This window comes from Limulus polyphemus, unplaced genomic scaffold (genome assembly GCF_000517525.1).
Source record: "Limulus polyphemus unplaced genomic scaffold, Limulus_polyphemus-2.1.2 Scaffold300, whole genome shotgun sequence".
Lineage (NCBI taxonomy): Eukaryota > Metazoa > Arthropoda > Merostomata > Xiphosura > Limulidae > Limulus > Limulus polyphemus.
The window spans coordinates 452,303-464,705 of record NW_013665910.1 but is presented as its reverse complement, the minus strand read 5'-3'; the positions used below and the strand labels follow the sequence as shown (position 1 = coordinate 464,705).

The window sequence follows — 12,403 nt, the reverse complement described above, 5'->3', positions numbered from 1 at the left end:
AAGTTTCTTATGTAATTTCCGTTTCTTTAAAGTTAAATTATACTTTTCTTGTTTTTCAGTAACAGAATATAATTCTTTTGAACTGTAAATCCAGGATCTTGGCTTGAACTTATCTTTTTCTTAACTGCCATAAGAATATTCTTTGAGTCTTAATTTCCTATTGAATTCATATATATATATCTTCTGCCAGTTGTATTTTATTAGGTTTATTTGTGGGAGTAAATATTAATCCTTTTGCTAATAATCGTATTTCCTTTTCTTGCAACATATTTTCTGTTAAATTAACAATAAAAAAATCTGATCCTATGTATCTAAAAGTTTATTAGAATTCTATCACTTTTTTAAAAATCATAGGTCTTTTATATAGTCTTTCTTTTCTTCTTCCATGCCTTTTTTCTTCCATTTTAATTAAGTTTCTTTGTCCAAATCTTTAATTTTTTGTCCTAGTATTTTATGTTGACCTCGATCATACTCATCTCCTATAGTAACACCTCTGGGATTCCATCTAGTGTTGTTAATGTATCGGTCATTTCTCCCCTCCCCAGTGGCACAGCGGTATGTCTGCGGACTTACAATGCTAGAAATCGAGTTTCGATGCCCGTGGTGGGCAGAGCACAGATAGCCTATTGTGTACTTTTTTTTAACTACAAACAAACATTTCTTTTTCATATTGTTATGTATTGTAGTATGAATTATGTTCTACTTTTCTATTATCAAAATCTTGAGAATCTTTACCTCTATTTATAATAATACTACTTTCAGTTTTCCTTCCTCTCTCTGGATTTCTTGTGTATTTCTTTAATTGTTATATGAAACATATTTCGTTTTGTTTCCATTTAGATCCCCTTTTCTCTTTCAGTCTACATAAATTACTCCAATATCATATCAGTGCTTCACAAATCTCTTTATTCTCTGTCCCTTTATTGAATAAATTCCAAGTTTTCGAGTCAATTTCTGTGAAATTCATCCTTTGATTTTCCAATCTAATTTCCAGAGCTTCAATTTCTATCCTCAACTTTTACATTTCCAATTTTGTTCTCACTTGCTTTCCTTCGTTTGAGATAGCTTCATTAAATTTTTCACGAAATTTGAAAGGTATTAATGGGAAATCCTCTTGAATTGCATTTACCACAATTTACTAATTTTTCCAACTTTCAAACTTCTCCAAAATGCAAATTTTCTTTCTTTCAAAAAGTGTATTATGGTACTGTTAAAGTCACACAAAATACCTTCAAATTCCTTTTTCTTTTACAATGTTTTTTACCCTATTCCCTTCTAATAAAACATTTAATATTTGTTGCTGTTGATCGTAGCTTTTTGTCATGCATTTCATTAATTCTTCTTATTTTTGTATCCACTTATCAAAAGGTCTACTTAATTTCTATAAGAAATCCTGTTTTTGGCGCCACTTTAAGAAGATAGATATAAGAGGGCAGAAGGTACCGACTGTGTAAACCGCCAAAAATATTACTAAGACTTAATAGAAAAGGAAGTAAAAGGTATTAACTTATGGAATAAATAAATTGCCTTTGTATAATAATAAGGGAAAGTATAATTAAAATAAGATTTTAATTTAAAAATGAAAGTATATATTGAATAAACATTGACTAATTTGACTTATTTTTGGGCATCCTTAATATAATTAATTTATACATGGATTATATTAAATGTTTGTACATTTGGAAAATATATGTATTTAGTTTAAATTATTTATATCTATCTTTTTTTTTTACTTTAACAAAGAGGAGTTCTGATAACACAATGTTCAAAATTTCGCCAGATTAAGCACTCATCCCATATTATGTTCAAAATATAAGATACGATAATGGGAAACCTAATAAGAATGTGCAGGTTTTTAATTTTTAATCTTGACTGGTTTCCATATTTTACGACAAGTGTAGCATAAAACAGTTGGTACGCAACGATCATTTCTGGTCATTTGTTTTCTTTCCTAAAAGATTGCCATATAAAGACATGACTATATGGTAGCTTTATTTGTATTATGAAACTACAATATCGGGGAACCCTGATATTTTACGGTTTTGTTGTGACCATATAATTAAAAAGTCTTGAATGAATAAAACTTATATTTTCAAGTATCCAATTTACTTACGACCAATTCTGCAAACTTTACATTCAGCTCTTCTTCTTCCGGGACTGGTTGTGTAGGCCTGAGCAGGTGCGGGTGAAGGTTTACCACCCCACCATTTTCCACCACGTGATAGGTGATTTCGGGTGGTTCTTTGGTGCCAAAACAGCTGCACAAGCCTTCATTTTTCTTCTTTACAGGCATGCTGGTCAAATTCGTTGGGACCGTAAGGACAAGATGCTGTAGAAGAGAAAGTTCCACATTTAAAAAAAAAAAGAGAAAGTTGGTCAGTATCCATTCATTTTATTTTCTAATGGTCTAAGAAAAACAAAATTTTATATCATCTGTTCTAAAGAATCAGTCGAATTAGAGAAAATTTGATGGGACTTGTGTGAAGTTTGTTTATTTGTAGTTAAGCACAAAGCTACTCAATGGGATCTCTATGCTTTGCCCATCACGAATATCGAAAAACAATTTTTAGCGTTGCAAATCCCCAGACGTCCCGCTGAGCCACTGGCGGACATTTTATATGATGTCAACATGGTTGTTAAGCAGATAAACAGAAGCAAGTCAAGAGAACTGAACTCAATGTTATTGCAATTCAAGTACAATCATCACAGGACGAATGTTTTCAAATGATAATTGTGTGTGTTTTGGTTAACATGTAGGCTGTCATCACAAGTCGATATCATTAGATTATAAGTATACGAGGCAGACTTCTATTGCCAACACAAATGTTTAAAACATTAACCTCATTTTGAATAATGAATTAAGAACGAACAGTAATAACCAGTTATATCACCATATTACACTCAAAGGAAACAATATTACAACCAACAGCCTCTCCGACGCATCAAGCAAGCTAACAAATTGAGTAAATCAGTAGAGTGTTAGTCATAAATCGTAATTTTTGTTTTATAAACACACTGAACAGGCAGTCAGACATACTAAACATACAGTACTTGAGTTTTGGTACTTTGCATTTAAAGTTAAGTTTCATTGAATAAAATAACAATTTTTTCCAAGATAACTGAAGTAAATATTTGAAGCTTTAAAACTGTATTTAACCGTGCAATCACACAAACGTTGTTCTGTATACGTATGGCAAATAACTCTTCGGTTTCCCAACAACTGCATGCTTGCGTGCAATTTCGCCGTCATGAAACGTACTTTAAAGTATCAATGGTATTACATATTTAACAATTAAGGAAAACTTATAAATGACCTTCACAAAATAAGTTTTGTTTATTTCTTGAAGTTCACTCAGAGCTATTCGAATGCTATCTGCGCTAGCCGAGCAAAATTTTCAAGTGATAGACTAGAGAGGGAGTCACAGTCAACTTTTACAAACAAATGGTGGGATTGACCGTTACATTATAATGCCCACGGCTGAAAAGATCAGCATATTCAGTGAAGGGATTCGAGCTCGTGACCCGTAGATTGCAAGTCCAGTGACGTAACCACTATGCTATGTTAAGCCTCACAAAAATAAAATAAAAAATGAGGGGCGATTTATCTTAAAAAAAGCTTAGACGCAAACGATAGTTTCATAGAAAATTCACAACTTGAGATTTGAAACATTTAAATATATGAAATATACAGCGAACAAGTCATATTTTGAAGGTGGTAACAATGCTATTTTTTTCTTATTGTTAAGAATACTGTGTATTATTATTATAAAACTTTTTTGGGGGGTTACGCTTTTCTAAAGCATGCTTTTCCAATGTCTTATTTGCAGAAATCCACCATTAGACAAATACTGAATGAACATCATTACCTGTATGTAAATTAGTTAGTAACACCGACCAAATAACAACAAGAACTAACAGTCTTCAAGCCTTTAAAACTCGTTATCTTTTTTATCTCAACACAGAAGTATCATCGTGTATTAATTTCTTACGTTTGTTTGGTTCACCACTAGACAAGCAGAAATGGTTGTTTTAGACCAAAATGCATTCTATATTCGAATGTATTATTCCATGAAAAAGTAAATCGCAACGACAATGATTCAATCTCTGTGTGATAAACGTTTCTAAATATACAAGTGTGTGTGTGTGTGTGTTTTAAATATTTAAAACTCATCCGACGATGAACAAGTTTTGTACACTTTTAAGTTTGTTTGTTGTTAAGCGCAAATCTACATAATGGTCTACCTGTGCTGCGCCCACCACGAGCATCGAAAACCGGTTGTAAGAGGGATTCGATACTTGTGGTGGGAACAGTACTGGCATTTTTATAGCATTATTGAAATATTTAGTTCCACTTAAAGCTAAACAATGAATTTTTGAAGATATAAAACACAAAATGGTATGACGCGATACAAATATGATTTTTAAAGAAAATAAAAAATTCGAATGTTTTTATGCTGCAAGTGTTTTATCGCAAAGCTAAACAATGGTAATCTGTGCTGTGCCACTCGCATGGATCGAACCCAAAATTTTGGCGTCTTAAAACGATCAACAAAAAATTTATTTACAAAGAATGATTATAATTTATATTCTCAGAAGCTCAGACTTTCACGCTCTCCCGATTTAATACAAGCCGGATGTATCAAAGAAAATCGAACAAATAAAATAAGTCTTGATAATAGGAGATAAAAAACAGAAAACTGTTTGTTATGAATTTCACGCAAAGCTATACGATGGCTATCTGCGCTAGCCGTCCCTAATTTAGCAGTGAAAGACTAGGGGAAAAGCAGCTAGTCATCACCACCCACCACCAACTCTTGGGCTACTCTTTTACCAACGAATAGTAGGATTCGATCCCGCGACCATGGCAGGCCTGAAAAAATCAAATTTACTTATACAGCTAGGTTATAATGTGTTTACAAGTAAGCTCTTGCTCATGCATTTTACAATTAATACAGTGTGGCGTGGTCTGGTGGCTAGCATGCCGATTTGTGATTCCGAGGGTCAGTAGTTTGTGTCCCCTTGCCGCAAAATCGCCTTTCCTACTTTGGAGCCGGGGGTGTGTTATAAGGGTAAGAGTCAAATCCTACCATTCGATTACAGTAGTCCAAGAGGTGGTTGTGGGTGCTGTTGACTAGCTGCTCTTATGCTAGCCTATCATTTTAAAATTAAGGACGGGTAGCACATATAGCCCTTGTGAAAATTTACGCGAATTTCCAAAACGAACAGACAAACATAATTGGTACAACGAATTACATAGTATTTTGAAAATACATATACATATATATAACTTCTTTTGCATAATTCATGCTATTTCTCAGTGGTTTTTCAAACATTTTAAACAGCACTACCATTATTTTTATTTGCGCTACTTGATGCCCCCCCCCGCATTCATACGCATATAGAAGTAAAAAAAAAGTTTACTATTACTAGATATTAAAAATTGTAATACACCACAGGTTCAAACAGACATTCTGACATGAAGTTAGGTGTAAGGGGCATCGGTTGGTGTTGAGAGAGGTGAGAAAGCGCTAGCTTTTGGTCAGTCCTAAGGGATTAGGGGATTACAACACTTTAATTCGTTAGAAAATTATTGGAAGGAATGGCTGCTTTCTTATTTAACCACTGTAGGATTACAGAACTCACCTATAATTATGAGACGTTGTGATCCCATTACGAAAAACAGGTGCAAGGCCATAAAATAAAGGGACTTGTTGGTGTGGTTTTTGAGAAAGAAAGTATCGCTCTTTCATTCTTCATCATTTTGCCTGAACACCTTCCAAACTTAACCGGGCACTGGTCAGGTAAATTATTGGGCGCCTGATTAGTGTGCCCCAATCCCACAACAAAATCTCCAGGCATTGGATTTATAGATTTTCACCGCCCTGAAGGACCATAAGTTTGATAATGGCCGTTGGTTAGAAATTAAGGAAAGAAGATTCCACATATGATCAAAACTCACAATTTTCCGTACATAGCCCCTCACTCCCATCACGAGCTAAGCGAAGAGGAACAGTCGTTTATGAGCGCCCCCGAGAGATCTCAAATCGAAACCACTGCCATGATTTTGATGACTTATGAGAAAAAGGTATAAAAGACACGCTTTTAACAGAAGAAAAAAGACCGGGTGATGTGAGAGAGACCGAATAAACCGAGAAAGGGTACCACTAAGAAACAAAACGTAGTTATAAATCTATGTGTTTTAGATGATAGTAATAAACAATAATTTGTTATGTATATTAGTACAAATCTACTCATGAGAGGAATACGTACAACCTGAATAAAGTTGAAGGAAAAGCAATGTGCAAGAATAAGCACGATTGTAATAAAGCATGTTAGAATACAGTAACGTAAATTTTGTGTGAGAACCACTGCTATATGTTTAACCATGTAACAAAAACTTCAAATTTGAGGTAACAAATCGCCTAATTCATAACTCTAAGTATTTTTGTTTTTTCTATAAAACACCGCTACCAACTTTTAAGTATAAAATATTTCAGTTTACCGTTATTATCATTTTTTTTTTAGAAAAAAATAAGGCAGCTTGAGGAAAGTTCTAGGTTAATGAGCGTTTCATCATAACGATAGCGTGAATGGCAGGATGGGAAAAGTATATATTTTGGGTTTAAAAACTTCCGTTTCTCACTTTAGGCGGATGTTTGTGAAATATACACAGGAACACTACACCGACAGTGATGCCTGATAAGAGTATACGACATTAGCCAAGCTTACAAAGCTCTTGTAGGATGGAACACTCTAGGAAAGGAACGGTTTTACATTCTAGTTTTAGCATTAATGGACTGTCCCTGTCTGTTTCTAAAGTGGGGAGTCTATACCGAGACTTTCTTCAGGTTTATATTATTCCGATTAAAATGTACAGAAACAATAAAACTTCATTTTCTGAAGGAATATGTCAAGATAACTCTTTTGCTAATTAGTTGTATTAGTTTAATTTTAAAAGATGGAAAAAAAAAGTGTTGTTGAACCTTCATGTGCAAGACATTGTTTGGCCTTGTGTGTTTGATTTTTCCTAATTTTGTCAGAACTAAAATTTGAAGAAAAAAAAATAAAACTTTACGAGAGGAAAAACATCTCATCATAGTCGGTGTGCTAGACAAGGTTGTTAATTGCGATTTATATCCTTGGGGGTTGTTATACTTTTAATTATTATAATACTTTCTGCCAATAACCCTGTTAAAGTGAAATTTCACGTTTCTGGGAGTAGCTCTCAGTGTACGAACATTCTAGTAGAAACCATGGTACTCTCCTGGGCCATAAGACGTCGAGTTGATTTAATCTAATTTATCCACCACACAGCCATAACAAATAACAAAGATTGCCAGCCTGTTCTCTGCAAGTTATCTAAGGTAATTTAAAGAACAAATTCGTTGTCTGTAGGTTATATGGTACGTCAACCAACATAAATAGTGAGTGGTTACCAAAACAAGCACAAGAACGATAATAGTCACAGTCGTCTAAAATATTACTTTAATCAATCATGTGTAAAATTGTAGTCACTGAAATTGGATGATTTACTTAACAACAAGGAGACCTAGATTGATTACCAGACCAAGCAGATGGATGATAGTGTTATAGAGGCTGGGTGAGTACTTAATAAAGATTAAGAAAGTAGCCACAGAAGTTGGATAGTTTCTGATTATACACAAAAACTAAACTTTGTTTTTTGTTGGCCTTTCAACCATAATACTGGAAATGAACAAACAAAACGTGATTGTATTACTGGTTCGGTAGTATTGTTACATTTACTGACATGTCATAACATTAAGTATATGTGTTAGAGTTTTTAAACGTTTATTTTTGGAAGAGAATGTTTTATAGAAAGACTAAGCTCAAGTGTCTCGAATTTGTTGTGATATTAAAGCTAGTTGAAAAACAAATGTCGCCGATAATCCATCTTTACTATTACTTACAATCTTAAATTATATTCGTGAGATTTAGGGTTACTAATTTAAAGTAATTAAAATTTACCCTAATCATAATTTATAGTAAATATAACAATCAAAAATATAGTTTAAGTTGTAGGTAGAAACTTGGCTTTTGTTTTTTAGAGGTCGTTAACTATCTATAATACTTTTTTTTACTTAAAAATGAGTTTCAGCCTTCTACCGACAGACTTTTCCAGCCCGATGACATCAACATTTATTTTACTAACTTTTACTTTAATAATCACGATAAGGAATGAAACAAATAATTTACTACGATCAACAGGTTACGTTTTATTAAGTATTTAGTGTCACGGTTTTACTACCTCTCTTTTTAGCGCAACGATAACAGATGTGACACATACTTTAATGACCAGTAACATATGTTTTGATAATTAGTACTTTATTCTCACGATATAGAAGGTGACACACACAATTCACACATATAATTTTACTTTAGGGCCAAAATTCATGTGATGTGAACTTTACCATAAATATCTTATTTTTTACTCTATCTTATTTCCGGTACACGATTCAAAAGGTAATCCACCTTCACCATAATCTGTCAGCATCTATTTTATTATTACTTGTGTCACAATTGAGAGGGTGACACACAAACACAATTAATTTCGACGAACGACATACGTGTTGCCACATGTCAACTTCCCCTGCTTTAAATAGCTTTACTTTAGGTTGTGTAACATACTGTACAATGGCATATTTATTTACATACATTTTAATCTATTCATATATTACTTCGCACAAAAGAACTAAGTCTTGAAGTAACTAATCAACTGGATAATTAAGAAATACGACATTATTATTGTAGCAAACTGTCATAATTAATTAACATCTGGCGGTTTTATCGCCACTGGTAGACAATGACCGACAATATTAGCTTTAAGAAGGCTGAACGTAAAGTCCGAGATTTATTTTGGGTGTACACTTGAATGACCCAGACGCCCCGATAACCGGGACAAGCATTTGGCCCAGTTTTTATTTAGTTTTAAAAGTACTGTACCTCTTAGTAGTTTTTCATCTGTCATGCAAATAATCACATTGGGTTTTTCCAACTTCACTAAATACAGTCATTGATTAAGTAACTTAAAATATGAAAGCAGAAGATGCCGCCACCTGTCTCTTTTGTTTTTATTTGTAAAGTTATAAAATGCTATATTATTGTCTTATCTTGAGTAGAACTAAGAAACTTGTAGGACTTGAAAAGATAAAACACTTTTGTTTAATTAAGTGTAACAGACTTTTTTTTTTTTACCGGATAATCTGACAGGACAAAAGTAATTACTATCCCGTGACTTACTGCATATGAAGTGTGCACATGTTAACAGACAACAAACTTTAGTGGTGAAAATATTATGCAGACGAATAAGTAACCACGTTAGCCCTCGTAATAGCTATTGATATGAATAAAAGTACAGAATACACGCAATTTATCTCCGACATAATCAAGAAGACTGGAATTGTCCGAACATTTTCCAGTTCAATAATTAGAACCTGCGATGATGGTAAGAAAATGAAACAGAATGGCTATGATTCAACCTCCATTAATAACTTACTAAAAGAACCTTCACTGCTGTCCCCCTAACCTACATACTGTATCCGATCACACCACTCCTCAGGGTATTATGGTCGATTGCAACTCTTCAAGCTTGTAAATTTAGTGTCACTCATAGCGCTGTTGTCAATAGTAAAAGGTTTTTCTCTAGCTACATGTACTATCAAAATATGAATAATACAAGTAGTAAAGTGTAACACAAAGAAGTGAGTAGGAAGATGTCAAGGAGAATATATTTAAGTACTTGTTTGTATCTGGCTCGTATGTGGTTGTTTACGAAACACGAATACACAATGTACGGTCATTTTTAATATGTAATGCAACTGTAACAAAAAACATATATAATAGTTGATATATTTTACACTACGAAAGAGAACGATTTTACATGAGCAACTGATATACGACAATAATCGGCTTAAGTTTCTACAATAAGGATGAGGTAAATGTTGTTTTTTTAGGCCCAGATTTACAACTAGTTGTCACCTGATTCCAGAGGAGTGTGTCCCATTAACCTATTCCTCCATCACACACACTTTCTTAGTACTTGAAGTCAAAATATCGTGTTTTATCATATAAAAATCAAGCTATACCCTTTCTGTTATGTTCTAATAAGTGGTCTAAAACTAGTAAAAAGCAGTAGGTACGTAGAAGACTTCAAATTAATATTTATAGATGTTAGTGCAGCTCCATCTACATTCACTTTTATTGTTGTTTAAAATCTGAAGTTATGTTGTTAGTCTGACCCCAATGTATGTTCCACTGGGCCATTCAGTTAAATAAACCTGAAGACGAAACTGTTGGCCACGATTGTCCAAAATTTTTGAGAAATGAGATCTCAGGTTTCGGCCAATGAAGTAGGCTTTTTTTTTTAAATCACAGTTAGCACCATTGCACAATAGTAAGACAAATATCTTATGAATTTATATATTCTAGAGTTAGGTACTAGTTTTGTTAGACGTATTTAAACATTGTGTGAATACATTAAAAATAAACTTTTTCAGTCTTGTTATAAAGCATTCGACACAGAAACCTATTTCCTGGAATAACTTATTACTTAACATTTCAAAACATTACTTTTAAATTCTCCAAAAATATTGCTTTTTGAGGCGTAAGAGTTCTATAAAATAACAAGTCATCTTATTTTGTACAGTAATTTGGGAAAAGGGAATTTTGTAAACGACTTTTCCAATATGAATTCGATAACACTAAGTTTTAGAATGTGGCTTGAAACACCACAACTCTATTTCGTCAAATTTTGACACATTCTATTAGAAGAAGAATATATAATTTGGGAAAACAGATGTTTTTCTGTCCATTGTGTCTGGATATAAGGAGCAAGGAGAGAAAGACAAAAAAAGAAAAGAAAAAGCAATTATATGTATAGGTGTAATGAGAACGATTGTTATGAATGCATGTTAATTTCTGTGTGTATGTGTTATTAAAATTTAACAAAGAACCTTCTTCTACTGCAAATTCTTAATTATAATTTTCATATAATGCTTTCCTATCAAAATTATAATTAAATACTAAATTTTAAGAGTACTGTTTTATGCTAATAAAAAAACGTTATCTTTTACAGAAAAAGCACGTGTAATCAGCATGTTTGAACATGTTTTGTTTTATTCGAATTTCGAATAGGTTGGCTGTGTAGCTTTCAAACATTTTGTTTACAAATTCAATGCTTTGTTTAATGCTGAGAATTATGTTAACAAATGCAAAAACATAAATGACTAATTAAAACCTTTGAACTAACAGGAACAACATTACCAGCGATTGGTCTTAGTTTTAAGAACTGTTAGAAAGAGCATATCTTAATGACCAAATAATCGACTTTGTGTCGTTAGATAAGAATGTCGAATTTCGATACATCATACACGTGTTAGAGAATTAAAGAAATACAGTGTTACCTAAATGATATTGTACGAGTCAATCATTCGTGTAACGACAAGACTACGGTTACACGAATCAGAGGCCATGGAGGAACATATTTCAAAGTGAGTGGGCGACTAATTTATAATTTTAGGAGCTTAATTGAGCTACTTATTGTCACTTTGAAAATATCTAAGCCTAAACATATTAGCGGAATTTAAGTTCCAACAGCCATTTTGTTTTAGAGTTCTCATACCCACAACAAGTCAAGGTAGACTTGATAGTTCTGAAGTTGGATACCATTTAATTAGGAATGACATCGGCGATAAATATAATATTATACATGATTGTAAAAACTACTAGATTAACAGCTAAAAACAAAATTAGGAATATACAAGAGGAAATTTGGAATAACAGTATTTAAAGTAGTTTTGAAAAACAATGACAAGTTCATTATATATGAAGACTCGACGCATATCGAATGCCCAATGCTATATGATTTCAAGGCCAAAACTGTCAATTAAAATCTTAGATTAACGTGTTAAGAATTTTTGTAACAGCCTATTCGTTACTATATACATGAGTCACATGTTTTCGAAATGACTAGCGTTTATTTATACAGCACCGAGTATCACAGATATGATATTGAAACCATTACCACAATCTGTCTTAAAATTTAAACACATAACGAAAAGAACAACTGGTAGATGTCACGATTCAAAAACAACAAATACCGATGTCACATTCACTACACATCGTAGAAAATTATGTACTCCTTTCCTACTGAGAAAACTGTACAAGAAAAATAGATTTCACTAAATACTTACACTACATACAATTAGCGTGACAAACAAGAGGATAATGAATCGTTCAAAATTGTTATAACTTGCGGATTTAGAAGAACATCAAAAGTCTATAGATGAAAATATGTTGGCTAACACGTTAAATAGTCATACCACATTCTCGAGTAATAGGCTTCGATTGTGGTAGTAACTGTGTAAATAAAATGGTTAACTTAAAA

The 12,403-nt window shown here is 32.9% G+C and overlaps 1 protein-coding gene across 1 annotated transcript in view; it reads right to left on the bottom strand.

The window, feature by feature from the left end:
* The window catches only part of LOC106457176 (disheveled-associated activator of morphogenesis 1-like), a 97,012-nt gene that overhangs the window by 42,707 nt on the left and 41,902 nt on the right, over nt 1–12,403 (bottom strand). The window contains exon 2 of the mRNA XM_022383016.1: nt 2,114–2,329. Coding sequence (XP_022238724.1) covers nt 2,114–2,329 — 216 coding nt within the window. The remainder of the gene's footprint in view (nt 1–2,113; nt 2,330–12,403) is intronic.